This window comes from Triturus cristatus, chromosome 8 (assembly GCF_964204655.1).
Source record: "Triturus cristatus chromosome 8, aTriCri1.1, whole genome shotgun sequence".
Classification (NCBI taxonomy): domain Eukaryota; kingdom Metazoa; phylum Chordata; class Amphibia; order Caudata; family Salamandridae; genus Triturus; species Triturus cristatus.
The window spans coordinates 1,321,431,068-1,321,450,792 of record NC_140591.1 but is presented as its reverse complement, the minus strand read 5'-3'; the positions used below and the strand labels follow the sequence as shown (position 1 = coordinate 1,321,450,792).

Below are 19,725 nucleotides of genomic sequence, written 5' to 3'. Positions count from 1 at the left end.
TTTTCCTATCCTGTCCCTTGTCTTGTTTTTCTCCCTTTTTCACACAGTTTTCTTCTGACTCGGTAACCGAGTCACAAAATGGCTGCCAACAGTTCCTGATTTGGAGTGTTGGCAGCCAATTAGAACAAAGCTCGTGCTTGGAAGGGTTCGCGAACCCTCCTCGGTGCTCAGATATATACATTTTTTTCTTTCTTTAATTTCTCAGCAACTACTGAACCGATTTACACCATTTAACAAAAAGGGTTCTTTCTGAACCAAGGGCTACCATTTTGCCAAATTTGGTGTAATTCCGTTCAGCAGTTCGGGCTGTAGCTTTGTCTAAAGTTTCCTATGGAAATTACCATGGGAAAAACACATTTTGGGACCCCTCTTTTTTCTCAGCCCCCGCTCAACGATTTGCCCCGAAACTTTCAAGACAGGAGCTGACCGGGGCGTTGAAAATTTCGCAAAGATTCGTCTAACGACGCCAAAGGTATTGGGAAAACAAAAAATGCTTTTTGAATGGAAACGAGGTCCTAATATATATATATGTATATATATAAGAGGGAGAGAGAGTTAGCTAAAGGAAATCTATACAAACTTACCTTTCTATAATTTGTGCGTCGTTAGTCTGGTCACAACATAAACCTGTCAATATAATGTTCGGCCTTTGATATTCCCAACCTACATCTTATGAAGTAAACTTGTATTTTGCACTGATTGTCTGCATAATTGGTGACATATTTTACTTGATGAAAATAGTGCAGGTGAAGTCCCATGGGGGGACAATTGGCAATCGGGTTAGAATCCTGATTTGGGCGCAGTAGTTTGTGCCTGAAATTAACTTTGCGCAGGTCCTGTAAAGAGGGCTCTCAATGTTCATCTGTCTGTATTTGTATAGAATGGATTGTCCTATCAAACTTTGAGTCCACAGTGCTGCCTGCTCGCAATACAGCTGAGCAATGCTAGTGAACAAACCCACATTCAAATAGCCCTGCAATTGGCAATAGAATAATGGCCGCTAGGGATATCAGATTAAAGCGCAGATTGCAATTAAAAAAGTAAATATTTAATAAATTACGAGAAGGCCGAATGCAAAAATGATGGTCTTTGAAAACTGTATTGGTGTGGTAATTGAATGCACATTAACTGTGGCTCTTCTATTGCATTGCAGAAACAGAAAGTGGAAGCTACGGCTTTATTGGCTGGATTCTTATATTTATGTCATTCATCATCGTTCTCATCACTTTCCCCATATCGATTTGGTCTTGCGTGAAGGTACGTAAGTTTACATTGCTGGAGCCTCACAGTCATGAATCGTGCAACTATATATCTATATTTCTCTCTATATATTTTTAAACAAACGTTATTGTCTTTTATTGTCATCCAATAATACAATAATCAGCATGTATTGAACAGATTCGAGTCTCACCCAGCCATCATGGATCTCAAGTCAAGTCAAGTCAAAATTCTTTATTCGACATGCAAAAGCATTATCATAAAAGTACAATAAAATCACATTATCACATCATGAAATAAAATAAAAGTTTAAAAGAGTGATAGTAGACATATCAAATTCAATAAATGAGCATAAAAGCAATGTGTTCTTTTATGGGTGCATAGAAGCCCTAGTCATTAAAATCTTTTTTTAAATAAAAAGAAATCACTGCGATAGCTAGAGGGCTGTCTAAAGCTTTCATTTTAAGATAGGCTGCCCTGCAGGAACGAAGTCCCCAGGATTTGAGCAGCGGTTTCAGATAGGCAACCCTTGGCAGTTGGTAAAATTTACAAAAAAGGATGCAGTGAATGTTGGACTGAGATGACAGGCCATCACATGGGCATTTCTCCAAGTTTCTCGACCAACAGTTCTGATTAGGGAATGTCAACAGTCTGAAAAAAGTGTCAGTGCGGAGCCGGGTCACGAGCATGCGAGAGAAAGGAGAAGGAATTACAGAAAGATAGTGTTGCATCCCTTCCACAGTAGTGCAGAGTTGATGTTCCTGTACAGTATACTTGGAGTTTTCAGTGATCCAGCGTCGATTTGCCAGGTGGCTAATGGCCAAGCGTTTTAGAGTCACTCTAGGGATGTTATTTAGGGTGGCTGGATCAGTGAAAAATTCTGGGTGTCCCATGTCGTGTAGCATCTTTCTCACATAGTTCAGCCATTTTAAACTATGCACATTGCTCAGGCTGAGACAGTCCATAATAATTTCCCTGTTGAGGTGTGTTTCAGGGGTAGTCCACACTTTGTGCCATAATATAACGGGTGCAGATTTTATCATGTCCATAATATATGTAAAACCAAGTTCTTTATGCAAAACAAAAACAGAAGTGCCGGGTGGTGTTGCCAAAAGGTATCTTAGAAAACGGTTCTCAGAGCGTTGTATGGGGTCTGCCTGGCCAATACCCCATATCCCTGATCCATATGTGCATGTGGAAACGCACTTGGCACGGTAGATCTGTGATAAGGGGATGATCGGCCGTCCCCCTAGTTTTTTCGAGAAATTTATAAGTGCCCCTATGGCTTTAGAAAAGGCAACTCCTCTAGCTTGGGCAGCAGCCCGCCAGGAGCCCTTCTTCTCGAAGGTAATGCCCAAATAGGGGAACCTATCAACACTTTCAAGCTTGCTACCGTTAATGAAAATGGTGCATTTTCTTTTCCCTATTCCCAGGCCGCAAGACATGGTAAAAGTCTTTGATGCATTAATTTTTAGACCTCGGTGTGACATGAATTCTGTAAAATCATTTACTGCACGTTGGAGGCCCATGCGGGTCTGTGACATAATTACGGCGTCATCTGCGTAAAGTAATATGGGTATGGGTTTCCCATTTATAGTGGGGTAATCGTGATAATTTCTGTTAAGATACTGGCCTACTGAATTTATATAGAGAGTGAACAGTAAGGGAGCTAAAATACAGCCCTGCCTTACACCTCTTTTAATGTAAAACCTATCCGAGCACACTCCTTGTCTGCCATATCTGACACGAGCTGATGCACCCCTATATAGCTCTTTAATAAAGGCGAGAATGGGGAGCTCAATGCCAATCTCGGCCAGGGATTCCCAAAGCATCTCATGGTTAACGCAGTCAAATGCAGAACTGAGGTCTACAAAGGTCACGAACAGGTTCCCCTTTCTTGCCTGAGTATATTTTGCAATAATAAGGGTCAAATTCAGACCTTGCTCAATAGTACCTCTGCCCTGTCTAAAACCATATTGTAAATTTGAAATAATGTCATGTTCACCCAACCAGTCATGCATCCGATTTAAAATAATGCGCCCTGCGATTTTCATGAGAGAGTCGAGCAAAGAGATAGGGCGGTAGTTAGAGGGATTGTTCCTATCACCCTTTTTAAAAATCGGGACAACGACCGCTTCGGGCCATGTGTCTATAAAACCTGTTTGATTCAGGGAATTTAGGACGTTTGTTAACAGGGGGGCCCATAAGTCTAGCTGTGCTTTAAAAACGTCAATAGGAACACAGTCAGGGCCGGGGGCCTTCCCAGAGGGGCTTTCAGTCAATGCCATAAGGACCTCAGTACAATCAAAAATAAGGTCTAAGGGAAAAAGAGAGGGAGCATTCAGCTCTTTGTCTTGGTTATGGTGGGGATCCAGACAAGCTGTAGGGACCATAGCGTCACTTATATCGTATAGTGTGCCAAAGTGGTCAACCCAGATATCAGCGGGTATAGCCATCTCGAGTTTAACATCTCGAATACCCTTCAGAAAAGGTGCATTAACAGCTTTCCAGAAGGCGGTGTTATCCCTATTGTTTGCAGCTTCCTGTAACGCTTGCCATGCCTCTGTTTTTAACTGTTTAGTTCTTGACACCCGTGCTGCACGATATTTTTGTCTAGCGTCTCTAATTTCCGATAGGTTACGGGGTTTATTTTGCAGGGTTATTTTTAAACGTTTCAAGGCCTTGGTGCATGATCGATCAAACCAGCCAATACTGCTCTGTGAAAATTTCTTAGGTGCCCTAGAGAGTAAATTCTTAATCTCCCTTGATATAATGGAGAAAGCATTTCTAATTGCCTGTGGGCTTTCTGAGGTGGACAGACATGTCTGGATATGCTCATGTGTATTATTAATCAGAGTGTTAAGGAACACAGGAGGGACCACTTTGTCCCATTGAGGATAAAGTCCCATCGTGCAACCCAAAGTGATGGGCGGGGTGTGGGACGGGTTTACCCTTAAATCATCCTTTGATGTGGTGACTGTTCTAATAGATGCCGTTAATGGGTAGTGGTCACTGATGGCACAGTCCAGTGTCTCCCAGTTGGTAATAAGCTCTGTGTACCTTGAGGATATCAAGATATAGTCGATTGTGGAGTGGCAACCTCTCCCATTATAAGTTGGTTTAAAATCTTTCGGAGGACTACATAATTCATTCGCATATGACACATTAAAATGCAATATTAATCCATTCAGAAGGTCGCCTAATGTCGAATGCCGAAAGTGAGAAGTGGTATCGCTTCTAATAGAGTCTAGACCACAGGTGCCACCCGTACTCAGTGGACACAGGGAGCAGTTGAAGTCCCCTGCCCATATAAGCAACATATCTGTTTGAAGATGGGACTCCACTTTAATTAAATCTGCCTTTAAACCGTTTAGAACCGTTTCATAACGGGAACTAGGTATGTTATTATAAAAGTTGACCAAGGTAATGTTATTAAGACGATTACCTTTTAAAGAGATAATCTGGTAATTTTCAGTCCCAAAAAAGTTAGTGGATGATATACCTGACTCTACAGATATGTAAGTCACTAATCCGCCTCTACTTCTACCATGCGGGCTCAGCAACGCTGGGGTGTGTAAGGTCTTATAACCTAAAAGATGGAGTTCATCAATGGACCATGTTTCCTGTAAACAAATGATACAAGAAGTGGAGACAGATTGGATCCATGAAGGGTTCGATAATTTATCGAGGAGACCTGCCACATTCCATGACAAGAGCCTTACGGCCATAGGTTTATTGTTAATATCGATGTTGCTACCCGTGGCGCCTTTGAAATGCTCAGGAGTGTCATTTAACTGGCAGGGAGCAGATAGATCTAACGGACATACCGTAACTTCAGACTGGAATTGATTCAGTGATGTATTTAAGCCATCACATTGGGGACTATGCTCAGAGTTCAAGCTATAGGCATTGATGGGTGTCGCTATATTGGTTTCAAGGTTGCCTGGGCTCACGGTATTAATCTTAAGGTAGTAACCATCTGCCTCTAAAGAGGGTTGAATAGTACTTTGGATGTCATTGTTACTCGGCTCGTTGTTTAGCTGAAAAAGTCAATCTAGGTCGTCCAGGCTCGAGAGGATGGCAAATCTATTTGAGGTGGGAAGAGATGGGTAAAAAGGTTGGGCGATGGGTCTGGATAAGATGTGTGAATTTTGCGGATTTAACAGAAGAGAACGTGGGTAAAAATAACTTAGGGCATGTGTCGAAATACCTGGGCCACTAGTAGGGGTATACCAGTCTACTATGTGGCGCAAAACCCTACGGTCTCTAAAGTTTATAATAATTACATCTCCCTTGATATCCTTTGGCCTAGAACCAACCCATTCCAACCTTCTTACATGTAATATTTCCCCATTGATGTCACTGGGGAGGGTCCTATTTTTAGTGAGCCAGTGTACAACCTTATTTTTAAGTTCCTGATAGGTCTCTTGTTTGTCCCTGGCAAGTACCGGAACACCGGCAAGAATCACCACATATGAGCTGCTTCTGGCGGCAGGTCAATATGATCGGTCATTCGCTCCGGGCCAAGCAAAAGCAGCTGTGAATTGGGATTGCCTTTATTGAGATCTATCGGGTTATGCTTTAGGGTGGCTGTAGGTGACTTACTGACTAGGGCACTGTTTTCCTGTGTAGGCATTGCTAAAGGTAAGGTTGCCAATCTAGGTGGTGGTACGAGCTGGGTTAGTTTTTGATCTGGTAAGGTATGACCAACGTGTGATGAGTCAATGGGATTTTTTTGGGAACTGAAATTTGAATCCCTGATGGATGTGGTAAGCAAACTAACAGTTGTTTCCAGGGATGTTAGCTGGACGGTAAGATTTTTCATTCTTTCCACTAAAGGGGAGAGTAAAGATTTCACCAGATGCTCAATATCTATTAACAGTTTAGGAGAATAAGGTGGATTTATCTGAATATCATCCTGCACGGATTCTACAGATGTTGTGGTCTGGACAACTGAAAGGGTTGATTTAGGAGGAGGGACTTTGATATTTTTCTTACGTTTAGTGATTTTAGTACTCGTGGGTTTATTCCTAAAGGTATTTTTCTTTACTTTCTTGAGGGTTTTAGTGGGAATCAGTTCCGTTGTTGAATTATCAGTAAGATAGGAGATATCAGAGGTATACCCATTGTTTTTATTTGGCACGATTGATGTGTCCGTAGCGGCAGGGGTCTGGGGGATAAAATCCAAATCGGATACACAGGGTTCAGCAGGGTTACAGATAGAGGTGGTAGGAGGAGAAAGTACATCCACAATATGTCCCAACGAAGAGCGTTTTTGAAACAAAGGTTCTAGGGACAGACGTCGTTCAGCGATAGCTATCTCGTGCTCCAAAACGGTGGCAGCCCTGGTAATGAAATGGTCTAAAGTGCCCCTGGCAGATCCTCCCACCACGGATTTCCTGCCTTTACTTGCATGGGTAGTCATGGATCTCATATCTTTAGTTTCATCCCCATTTGCGTTGCAGGTCCCCTAATCCTTCTCCTGATTAGCTAATAAAAGTCGCATTCTGCCCCTCTCTATCCCCCTTCCTCTCCCTTACCCCAACAACCCCCTAACTGTACCACCCCTCCCCTCCCCCTTGCACTGCTGTCTCCCGGGTAGATCCTCACCAGCTCGATAACCTTCCTCCCTTGCTTCAGCCTGAGTAAAATGACTGTCCGTGACTGCCTCCCAGCCCGCCTTGGCCGTCCCAAATACTTGTGTGTGACATATCCCTCTCCTTGTCCGTAGCCCCTCTTGTCCCCTCGTTGTCCTCCCCAGCTGAGGTGTTCCTGTTGTGGTGATCACTCAGGGGTTGAAGCGCCAGATGCCCTTCCATCGCTCCGCATGCCCTCCACCAACGCCTCCCAGGTCCTGGCCCTCTCTTCCCTTCCTAACCCTCGCTGCGCATTCCTCAACTGGACCCTGCCTTCACATACCGCCCATGTAACCAGCTCCCATTTCCACCCACTCGCGCTTGGTCCATTCGGGAGTTTTCCAGTTACGAGTTATTTCTCGTTTCGCGAAGGACAAAGGCGAGGTCCTGAAACCTGTTGGTAGTCTTAGTCTTAGCAGTGCGTGTGAACAATCCCAGTAGGGCATGCTCTGGCGTGCAATGGATTACACTCTCCATGATTCTAGCCATCTCCTGTGTCACCTACTGCCAGTACTGCATTAGAGAGGTACAGCTCCACATCATGTGGATGTATGTCGCTCCTACTGTTGCGCATCTCGGGCATTGGGCTTCCGCTCCTGCAAGTATCTATTAATTTGTTCTGCGGTTAGGTACTCCCGGTGGAATGTGTAAAAGCTGATCAGGTTAAAGTGTGCGTTCCTGGGGACTTTGGATGCCCTTTCCAGAATATGCTCCCAGTCCTTGTCTGCTAAGGGTTTGGCCATGTCCTCCTTCCAGCGGTTTCTCAACCTGTCTAGCGGCTGTATTGAATCCCGCCTTATGTGTAGGAGAGTAGGATCTGCTTCACATGTTTACCCCCACTTTTTGCTGGTGTTTCACTGTTTTTCGACTTTAGTCTGGCTGGGACCCTGCTAATTAGGGCCCCAGCCTAGCTGCATCCTCTCTAAAATGATTTCATGTACTTTAGGTACAGTTCAGATTGGAACTGAGGTGCCCTTATAAGTCCCTAGTATATGGTATACTATGTACCGAGGGCATAGGTACCACAGAGGCCTACCAGGGGCTGAAGCATGTATTATGCCACCCCTGGAAAGCCACCCAAAATGACACCACAGGTCTACTACTGCAGCCTGGGTAAGGTGATGCATGCACCCCTTACTGTGATTTAAGTTACCTATATCACTATACATATTCACACATATAAACATATAAGTCACTCCTGTGCCAGGCCTTATCAATCCTGAAGGCAGAGTGTTTGATTCTTATGTGAGAGGGTGCCACTGCATGAGCAGAGCCCCTCTGCAGCGTTCAAAGACCCTTCTCTGATGCTGTTTGTAGTGCAGCCTGACCATATACTCTTAAGTGCATTATAACCAAACGGTAAATGCTAACTTTGGACTGGCTGCATGGAAACATGTCGGGTTTGGTGTCAAACACCTTGGAATCATACCCCCATACGAGTAACTGGTGTCGGAGTATGATCCCACCCTTCTAAAGGGAGAGACAGGACAGTACTGGTATACCCAGTAGAAACTTAATAGAGCCCTGGCATCACAAAATGGATGCTGCAGCCACAGACACAGGTCTGGCCTCCTGCTGCTGACCGAAACTCCGGTAGGGGAGGCCTGGACAATAGGTTTCCTGTTACAGGGAGGTGTAACCACCTTCCAGACAGGCTTATGTGTATTGGGGCTGGGTGGGAGCACTCTTTGAGTGCTCTGAAGTCCTGCACTGGGGGCACATTTGGTGTCCCTGTGCATAGTCCAGCTCAAATCGGTTCAGGGGCTTCCAGCCCCTTCTCTGGCGCGAAACTGGACAAAGGAAATGGGTGTAGCCACCCCTCTTTCCAAACCTTCCCATAGGTGGGTCCCCAGAGTATGTCCAACCCCCTACCTTAGTAGAAGTATGGGACCCATGTCCTTAGGACTTTAGATTACCCTGGACGAAACTCTGAAGCTGAATCCTGGACCTTCAACGCTCTGCTCAAGACCAGAGGACTGAAGAAATCTCCCTTGGGGTTTCGGAGTGACTCCCCTGCTTGGCAGGCACCAATGAAGCAATTTGCCGGTCTGCATCATTGAAGCTCCCGCCGGACTCCACAGTAATTGCAGCCCAGGAAGAGCATTTCCAGACATCTCAGAGGCCAACCCGAGTCCCCAGCAAAGCTGAGACCCGCAGCCCGCATGGAACCAGAACTCCTGGCCACCGTGCATTTCTGCAAGTGCATTGACTTCTCAAAATCTCTTGAAGTCGTGCTTGGGCTGACTTGTAGCCCCCACCTCGAGCACTGAATCCATTGAAGATTGTCAGCCTGGTCATTCCGAGTGACCCGTGGGACGCCATTTTGTGTTTCGTCTCGAGGTCCCTTCGCGATCCCTGGTCCGTTGACTGGTGGGTCCCTGAAGGGGTAACTTTGCACTTCTTTGGGCTTTCCTGGTTGCTCCAGATGTGCCCTGACTCCCAACCAAGTGGTGAGTCCCACAGACCTTGCTGTTCTGCACCGAAGCATCTTACTCGTTTCTGCGTGGGTTGCTGTTGCCAAGGCTTGTTGTGTCCAATCTGGGCACCAACGCTGCAGCACTTGATATCCTTTGTGGGACAGCTCAAATCCAGCTCCTGGTTGTCCTCGATGCCTCCTGGACTTCGTGGCTGAAGAGTCAAGCTTCACCTCTTTCACCTGAAATCACCCGACATTGGTGGGCATCTTCTCATCGCCTTCCTGGTCACTGGCAAGTGGCCCAGACTCTGTCCCCTCTGCTTTCAGGTTTTTCTCATCTTCGATTCAGGCTTGGATCTCTTCGGACACTACGCATCTTCACGGCAGCAGCATTTCTTCGCCAGCTCCCATTGAAATTGACGACGCGAACCGACACCAAAAGACACCTATGCACCCGACTTCCCTGGGTGAGGTAACACAAGTACTCCGGTGCTCCCGTGGGTGCTAGCCCTACAACTTCCAGGACTTGGGTCTTCAGGCCTTCAACCTCCCCCTCCACTGTCGTGACTCGTTCTGCCAATTTCCTGTGGTCTGCCCTTAAGAGGCTCAGGTCCTCGCTAAGCGTGTCTATTTTGGTTTCTACTGCAGCCTGGGAGGTTTCTATGGCCTGTAGGATATCATGAAGTGAAATTTCGTCTTGGGTGTGGCCCTGTCACCGCAGGTCTCCATAGGTGCTCGCGATTCCCCGCTGCCTCTGCCCGGCGACTCATGGTACTCTGCCTCCTATCTTTTGGTGACTCTCCCCATCTCAGGTTCAGGATAGGCACTGGCCGTGCTCCAGGGGCATCCATCAGTTCCCCTGCTGGCTGTGCGTGTGCTCTTCCCTATGGGCTAGGGCCACCTCTCTTCTGACCCTGACTCTCCATTGGCTGCTCCCCTGGGTCAAACCGCCTCTGCTATAAGCGTCCGCCCGCCCCGAGAGCTCCCCCCCGCTCTCCAGTTGCCAATGCGCGGGGCCACCCCGCTACTCTTCGCAGCAATATCGTCCAGGCCTCCCTCTGCCACTTCGCCTCGCTGCTCCGCGTTGAGCCGCTCACCAGCTTGCCAGTGACCCACTCTCCTGGGTGATTGCAATAGTGATAACACTTCCTGCTGCGGCGATTCACTTCGCTTCTCCAAAACAGCTATTCCTTATGGGCCCCCTCGCAGGTGGCGGCTCTGTCACCCCCGCAGCCTTCGATATCATGACCGCCTCTCACCTCTTCATGGGGGCTCCATGCATTCGTCAGGTTGGCCTCCTCTCGCGCCCCGTAGCAGCCCCGGGCCCCTGTCGCTTCACCAATTCAGTGGCCCTTCTTCCCGCCCGATCGCTGAGCGGGCCCACCGTCTCAGTCCAATGGCCTCTGATTCCTGCTATTCCAGCCCTCTACTGGCTCCGTCGGCCCCCGCAGGCTCTGCTCACCTCAGGTAGGTGCCCCTCAATCTCGCAGTGGCTCCTGGCCGCCGCCACCTTACCGCCGTTCTTTCTTGACTTTCCGCCCAATCGGCGGCCGGCCTCGCCACCTCGTCTCAATGGCCCAGGGGTGCTGCCGCTCCAGGTCTCCTCCAACTCCTCTTGTCCCATGAGGGCTCCAATCACCACTGGCATACGCTCTCAGCCGCACCTCGACTCAGGGCCCCAGCCACTGCACCTCCGCTCAGCCCCTCGGGTATCGGGGCCTCAGAGCGCCTCAGTGTGCAGTGATCGCAGGCAGTGGGCCTCAGCTACAGCCGACCGCGGGCCCCCGCAGCAGCTCCAGGTGGGGAGCCCACTCGGTGCCCGGAGTCCTGTCCGCGTCTCCCCTCAGGGTGCCGGCGCCATTAAAATGGCCCACGTCTCCGTCTCCTATCGGCCCTCTCGCCAGTTGGACTCACTCCTCTGCCCGGTGACTCATGGTACTCCGCCTCCTATCTTTTGGTAACTCTCCCCATCTCAGGTTCAGGGTAGGCACTGGCCGCGCTCCAGGGGCATCCATCAGGTCCCCTGCTGGCCGTGCGTGTGCTCTTCCCTATGGGCTAGGGCCACCTCTCTTCTGACCCTGACTCTCCATTGGCTGCTCCCCTGGGTCAAACCGCCTCGGCTTTAAGCGTCCGCCCGCCCCGAGAGATCTCCCCCACTCTCCAGTTGCCAATGTGCGGGGCCACCCCGCTCCTCTTCGCAGCAATATCGTCCAGGCCTCCCTCTGCCACTTCGCCTCGCTGCTCCGCGTTGAGCCGCTCACCAGCTTGCCAGTGACCCACTCTCCTGGGTGATTGCAATAGTGATAACACTTCCTGCTGCGGCGATTCACTTCGCTTGTCCAAAACAGCTATTCCTTATGGGCCCCCTCGCAGGTGGTGGCTCTGTCACCCCCGCAGCCTTCGATATCATGGCCGCCTCCCACCTCTTCATGGGGGCTCCATGCATTCGTCAGGTTGGCCTCCTCTCGCGCCCCGTAGCAGCCCCGGGCCCCTTTCGCTTCACCAATTCAGTGGCCCTTCTTCCCTCCCGATCGCTGAGCGGGCCCACCGTCTCAGTCCAATGGCCTCTGATTCCTGCTATTCCAGCCCTCTACTGGCTCCGTCGGCCCCCGCAGGCTCTGCTCACCTCAGGTAGGTGCCCCTCAATCTCGCAGTGGCTCCTGGCCGCCGCCACCTTACCGCCATTCTTTCTTGACTTTACGCCCAATCGGCGGCCGGCCTCGCCACCTCGTCTCAATGGCCCAGGGGTGCTGCCGCTCCAGGTCTCCTCCAACTCCTCTTGTCCCATGAGGGCTCCAATCACCACCGGCATACACTCTCAGCCGCACCTCGACTCAGGGCCCTAGCCACTGCACCTCCGCTCAGCCCCTCGGGTATCGGGGCCTCAGAGCCCCTCAGTGTGCAGTGATCGCAGGCAGTGGGCCTCAGCTACAGCCGACTGCGGGCCCCCGCAGCAGCTCCAGGTCGGGAGCCCACTCGGTGCCTGGAGTCCTGTCCGCATCTGCCCTCAGGGTGCCGGCGCCATTAAAATGGCCCACGTCTCCGTCTCCTCTCGGCCCTCTCGCCAGTTGGACTCACTGCTCTACTCTGGCGACACGGGTGTCTGGCTCCGCCGGCACTCCGGTAGCCCACTTCGTCGCCCTGGAGCTCTTCGTTTTCTCACGGCGCCGCAGGCAGACTCCAGTTGGTTCCTCGGCCGCGATGGTCAGGTTGCGGGCTCCATCTTGGCTGTCCCCGCATCGCCTCCGTCCGGCTCGGTTTTCAGGAGAGGAAGACTATTTCCCCCTGACACTTCGCTGTCTGCCGGTTCCCCAGTCCTTGACTCGTCCGGAGGTGGGTTTATTTCTGGCAGTGCCCCACTTTAGCGGGCAGGATGGTCTGCAATCAGGGATCACCGGTTGGAGCTCCGGTTCAGGCTCCCTTCTCTATCGGCGCTCCGCCACGCCCCCCATATTTCTATATATATAATTTATAATATTTGTAATATATATTTTTATATTTGTACTATAAAAAATTTAATTAAGTATATACATTAAAGTTGCTTTTTCTTTTCAAGTAAATGCTATATATTTTTACATGGACTATGAGTTCAGTATTTTAAAGGAGGCAACATTGACATGTTGGTCTGCTGCACACAGCAAATATACAATTCAGGTTTGTTAGACCTGGCACCATTGGCGTGGGTCTCCCTTCCATTTTTTTGCTGTTGCCTCCTGTGTTTTTGCTATGTTTTGCTGGTCTAGATGCTTTGGGCACTTTGCAACTGCTATTCAGTGCCAAAGTGCAAGTGCTCCCTATTGTAAATTGTTGTAATGGATTAGTGACTCAATGATTGGCTTATTTGATTTACTTGTCAGACCTTAGTAAGTCCACTATGTGTGCCCAGGGCCTGTACATTAAATGCTGCTGGTGGGCTTGTAGCACTGGTTGTGCCACCCGCAGAAGCAGTCTGTAAAATGTGACTTAAGCCTGCCATTGCAGAGCCTGTGTGCAGTCTGGGACTGCCATGTCGACTTTGCGAGTGCACACACTTGCCAGTCCCTAAACCTTCCCTTTTCTGCATATCAGACATCTCTAAGGTAGGCCCTAGGGCAGGGTGCATTGTATGTGAAAGGTAGGACATGCCCTGATGGGTTTGGCATATCCTGATGGTGAATTACAGCCAATTGCGTTTTTCACTATTGCAAGGTTATCTGTTCCCATAGGCCAGAATGGGCAGTTTGATTATAACATCTTATAATCAATCCTAACTGACCCAGGGAACAAGGTAGAAATTCGAGTTTAGTATGCCTGAACTCAGAATGTGATAATACATCTTTTACTAGAGTTGGTTTTAACATTCTGTGTTTGAAAATACCACTTTTAGAAAGTAGGTATTTTCTTGCCTACCCATCCAAGCCTGCCTCTGCTAGTTTGTGTATTGTATGTCTGGTTTTGTGAGTGACAGGGGCTGGGGTGGCTCCAGGAGACGCTGGTGAGTCAGCACTAGGCTGAATAGACCTATCGGCATGAGGAGTTGTGGAAGGAGTAGCACCTGGGCCTGAATAGGGCTGTGCTTTCCTTACACAATGCTGGCCCCACCTCCTGTGGTGCGTCCGATGGTCCTGGCCCACACTGACAAAGGAAGAAGTTGAGCACTGGCAGAATGCACCCAGAACTGGTTTGGACTAGGTACAGGATCCTCTGCCTTCAGAGAACAAAGAGAATGGTAGTATAAATATGGGGGCCCTGACCCCAAGACTTTAGATCACTTCTGGGAATCAAGATGAACCTTTGCTGAGGTGAAGAACCAGGAATCAGAAGGAGGAGACTACCTCTGTGCTGTGTGGTTGGGGGTTGGCCTGCAGTGGTTGCTTCATTGCCAAATAAAGGAGAAAAGGACTGAGTGTGCTTTCATCGTCTTGAAGAAGATCTCCAAGGGCTTGAACATTGAGCTTGCCTCCTGCCTGAACTCTCAGGGATACAAGAGTTCACCACCAGCTCCCCCCTGAATTCCCTTGCTGGGAATTGAAGTGCCTGCTGTTGTGTTGGGCCTTCTGAGAGACTGCATGTCGCTGGGAGCTGTAAGCGCGACTCAACGAAGAAGAAGCGTGCCGCCACTGCCGCTGTCAACATCGCATCGCAGAAGCCCGTCGCATCACCGGAGAAGCGTTTTGCTGCCACAGAGGTTGCCGGCGCATCACAGGAGAGGCGCTTCGTATCACTGGAGAAGCGTGTCGCCGCCGCAGAGGTTGCCGGCGAATCACCGGAGAAGAGTGTCGCAGGGCCTGTTCTGGCTCAGAAGTTACCGAGATCTTCGCACGGCCGTCGGGCATGCACGCATCTACATTAACGCACCGTAACAAAGACACCATTTTGTCACATCGCACCGGATCATCGCATCGAGGCGACATCTTGTCGCATCCTAACCGGAGCACAGTAAGAAACCGACACATCACCTCCCCACGCTGGGAAGAACTGACGCATCACCTCCTCTCCGGTAAGGAACCGACGCATCACCTCCCTTGCACTGCAGTAAGGAACCGACTCATCACCTCCCCCGAAGCAAGGAACCGACACATCACCGTTCTTGCTTGTAAGGAACCAACACACCACCTTCCTTGCGACCCTTTTGTTTGCTTTGCATTTCGCATCCAAGTTACATTGAGAGTAAAGTGTTGCATTTACAACCTAAAGAGAACTGAGCTATTTCTACCATTTTAGAGACTATTTTTGAATACTGTATTGTGGATTTTTGTCATTTTGGTCTTGTTTTAAGTCTATATAAAAATACTTATTTTTATAATACAACCTGTGTGGTTTCCATCGGCAGTGTTTTCACTGTATTACTATATGTGTTCACAAATGCTTAACACACTGCCTTTGAGATAAGACTGCCTGCTCATGATAAGCTACCAAGAGGGTGAGCAGGGTTTTTTTTAGGAGTGTAGACCCTTACCCTGACTAGACACAAGAGTCCCTATTTGGTCAAAGGTACCTACCTCTGCCAACTAGAGATCCCCAAATCTAACAGTCGGGGAGGTGACGTCATGATGGCGCCAAAACCACTGTTCCTTACGATGTCGCAATGTCGATGGCTTCGGAAGTCACCCAGGTCGAGGATCGGCTCCGCGTTGATGAAGCACCGCGTTGGTGAAGTCGGGGCTGCGGGGTGAGTCGGGACGGTGCATTGTGGATGTTACGAGAGGTGTCTTCGGCTCTGGTGCAGGCAGCGGCCTCGATGACGGCTTCGGAGTCGATGCTGCACGGCGTTAGCAGGCGTCAGGCCTACGGTGCAAGTTGGGGCGGTGGGTTGTGATCTTCACGAGCGGTGCCCACGGCTTCGGTGCAGGTTATGGTGTTGCTCGCGGGGTCAGTGTTGCAATTTCCTTCTGTAGCAGCTAAAACAGCAGTTCTAGATGCAGGTAGACAGAAGGGGTGAAGTCTTTGTGTTCCTGAGACTTCAGAACAGGAGGCAAGCTCAATTTCAAGCCCTTGGAGATCTTTCTCCAGATAGTAAAAGTACACACAGAGTTCTTTTTCTCCTTTCCTAGGCAATAAAGTAACCACTGCAGGCCAAACCCAAACAGCACAGCACAGGGGCAGTCTCCTCCTTCAGTTTCCTTTGTTCTTCTCGTTGGCAAAGGGTTTGTCTTGATTCCCAGAAGTGATCTAAAGTTCTGGGCCCCAATATTTATACTACTAAATCCTTTGTCCTCTGAAGGCAGAGGGTGCCTGTGCCCAGCCAAATCTAATTCTGTGCAGCATCCTGGCAGGAGGTGGTGACAGCATTGTTGAAAGCAGACCTGGCCCAGGTAACTGAAAGGAAATCTCCTTACCCTACTCTCTATTCTATGAAGGCTCAGGTCAGTGAAAGGAAATCTCCGCCCCCTACTCTCTATTCTATGAGGGCTCAGGTGGGTGAAAGGAAATCCACTCCCCCTACTCTCTATTCAATGCAGGTCCTATTCAGCCCAGCCCCGACCCATCAGACTGCTGGAGCCAAGACCCTCTCCAGTCCCCTGGCACTCACAAACAAGACATGGAATACACAAACCTAGCAGAGGCATGTTGGATGGTTAGGCAAGAAAATACCTATGTTCTAAAAGTGGTATTTTCAAACACAGAATGTACAAATCACCCACACTAAAAGATGTATTTCCACATTCTAAGTTCAGGCATTTTAAACTCAAATTTCTACCTTGTTCCCTGGGTCAGTTAGTATTATAAGATGTTATAATCAAACTGCCCATTCTGGCCTATGGGAACAGATAGCCTTGCAATAGTGAAAAAACGAAATTGGCTGTAATTCAATATCAGGACATACCACACACATCAGGGCATGTTCTACCTTTCACATACAATGCACCCTGCCCTAGGGCCTACCTTAGGGGTGTCTGATATGTAGAAAAGGGAAGGTTTAGGGACTGGCAACTGTGTGCACTTACCAAGTCGCCATGGCAGTCCCAGACTGCACCCAGGCTCTGCAATGGCAGGCCTCAGACACGCTTTCTAAGCTGCTTCGGTGGGTGGCACAACCAGTGCTGCAAGCCCACCAGCAGCATTTGATTTACACGCCCTAGGCACATGCGGTGCACTGTACTAGGGTCTGATAGTAAATCAAATACGCCAATTATGGAGTCACTAATCCATACATCAATTTACAATAGGGAGAGCATATGCACTTTAGCACTGATCAGCAGTGGTAAACTGCCCAGAGTCATAAAACCAACAAAAACAGGTCAGAGAAAATACAGGAGGAAGGCAAAGAGTTCAGGGATGACCCTGCAAAAAGGGCCAAGTCCAACACCCACGCATTAAGGAACTGTCATCTCACCTCCTCTGCTCTGCTGTAAGGAACAGAGTCTACACCTCCCCTGGAGTCATAAGGAACCGATGCCGCATAGCGCCTACGGAGCCGCACCTCCCCGACGCCGTGAGCTGTCTTTGTTTTTCATCACTTTTCCAAGGTACTGTTCTTTGTGGGTCTGTTTGAATCCCGGCCCGACGCCGCGCACCTCGCGGTCGCACCGTACTTTGGGATTTCTTCTGTCACGATGTCGTAATAACTCCAGGTGGAGTTATTTGTTGCTAGAGACCGCATTTAAGTGAATAACCTATTTTTGTAGCATATTCTAGGTGCTGTATTGTGGATTTTTGTCGTTTGGTCTAGTGTTAAACCCAGTAAAGATTATTTATTTTTCTAGACTGGTGTGGTGTCCATTTGTAGTGTTTTTACTGTATTACTGTATGTGTTCACAAATGCTTTACACATTGCCTCTGAGATAAGCTTGTCTGCTCGTGCCAAGCTACCAAGGGGGTGAGCAGGGGTTATCCAGGAGTGTACCCCCCTTTCCCTGACTAGGGTCCCTACTTGGTCAAAAGCACCTATCTCTGCTAACTAGAGACCCCCAATTCTAACAAGGTTTAAATGCAATGAACCTCTAGACAGCATCTGATATCTTAAAAAGCCAAGACTAGCCTTCTCACTATACCTGTCACATATCTGCGGCTTCGTTGTTCAATAGCCAGGTGCTAAGACAGACAAAATCTAGAGCAGTAGAACTGTTGTTGGATTGCTGCGAGTTATCACTCTTCTTTGCAGCTCGCCTGATGACTCGAAGGTAGTAACAGGCATCTCCCATAACTTTGGCAAAAGAGCCTTTTTAATAAACGTTAGATTCCTACCCAAATACTGTATTGAAATATGGAATTTTTTTAACTCCCAGGCCCGATGTAGGATTTCTAACAAACTTGGCTCAAACCCTACTCCATCCCAGCCATCACACTAGATCTCCCAGATCAGTATTGAATTATGCATCTTAATAGGGACAGTAAAGTAGGTGGAGGTGTTGCAATTGTTTTTAAATCATCCCTGAATATTACAATAATGTATACTTCCGTAGACAATTCAATTTAGATTTGTTTTTTTTAAATGTAACTTTCACCCGAGGATTGCTGGATAGGCGCTCTAGTATATCACCCTCCAGGGCCTCTTAAGGACTTTTTTTTAAAACTAACGGAAAGGATCGCCCCTCACGTCATTTCTTCTAAACAATTCCTCCAACTTTGGGATTTTAACATACACAGTGAAAATAATGAGAACACTGACGCCGCTCTTTTCCAAAGCAAAACCAAAGGAGATGATGGACGGAGTGTTGAACATTGCAAGCACTCACCCCCAGTCAACTGATCTGGGTTTAATCCATCATAATTCTTTAGCTCACTCCGCCACCCCAGTTCAGACATGGCCATATGCAAATCATTCTGACCCTGTGCCTCACGGGAACCGTCCAGTCCAAACTGACTGCTTGCAATGTTCAACACTCCGTCCTTCATCCCCTTTGGTTTTGCTTTGTTCGCCCTAAGTTGGCAGGGTATGCCCAGACGTGGGTCCCTTGCTCACTTTGCCACTGGATTCAAGATAGCCTGGCTGAAGAGGGTTATGAACCAGAAACCGGTCCCAGGATGCTTGTTTCCGGTCCAGGGAAGACATGGCTTGGCAGTTCGGGCTGGACTGTTCCCATGAGGCACAGGGTCAGACTGATTTGCATATGGCCATGTCTGAACTGGGGTGGCGGAGTGAGCTAAAGAATGATGATGAATTTAACCCATATCAGTTGACTGGGGGTGAGTGCTTGCATTGTTCAACACTCCGTCCATCATCCCCTTTGGTTTTGCTTTGTTCGCCCTAAGTTGGCAGGGTATGCCCAGACGTGGGTCCCTTGTTCACTTTGCCACTGGATTCAAGATAGCCTGGCTGATGACAGCTGATTAGCCAGAAACCGGTCCCAGGATGCTTGTTTCCGGTCCAGGGAAGACATGGCTTGGCAGTTCGGGCTGGACTGTTCCCATGAGGCACAGGGTCAGACTGATTTGCATATGGCCATGTCTGAACTGGGGGACGGAGTGAGCTAAAGAATGATGATGGATTAAACCCAGATCAGTTGACTGGGGGTGAGTGTTTGATTTGCTCAAACGCTCTGTCCGTCATCCCCTTTGGTATCGCTTTGTTCGCCCTAAGTTGGCAGGGTATACCCAGACGTGGTTCCCTTGCTCACTTTGCCACTGGATTCAAGATAGCCTGGCTGATGAGGGTTATGAACCCGAATCCGGTCCCAGGATGCTTGTTTCCGGTCCAGGGAAGACATGGCTTGGCAGTTCGGGCTGGACTGTTCCCATGAGGCATAGGGTCAGACTGATTTGCATATGGCCATGTCCGAACTGGGGTGGTGGAGTGAGCTAAAAAATGATGATGGATTAAACCCAGATCAGCTGACTGGGGGTGAGTGTTTGATTTGCTCAAACGCTCCGTCCATCATCCCCTTTGGTATCGCTACAATAAGAGTATTCACATTAGGAACAGCAAACTTGAGAGCGAGAACAAGAGCGCACAGCTCCGCCAATTGTGCCGTACAGTCTCCAAGTGCCTGAGTATGCACTATGGAAGACTTAAATTCTCCCTTGACAATTGAT

At 48.7% G+C, this 19,725-nt stretch overlaps 1 protein-coding gene across 2 annotated transcripts in view; it reads left to right on the top strand.

Annotated features, from left to right (window-relative positions):
- Positions 1–19,725, top strand: part of LOC146805739 (stomatin-like) — a 475,458-nt gene that overhangs the window by 117,335 nt on the left and 338,398 nt on the right. For both annotated transcript variants that reach the window (XM_085623041.1, XM_085623040.1), the window contains one exon: positions 1,154–1,257. In XM_085623041.1, the coding sequence (XP_085479167.1) occupies positions 1,154–1,257 (104 nt within the window). The remainder of the gene's footprint in view (positions 1–1,153; positions 1,258–19,725) is intronic.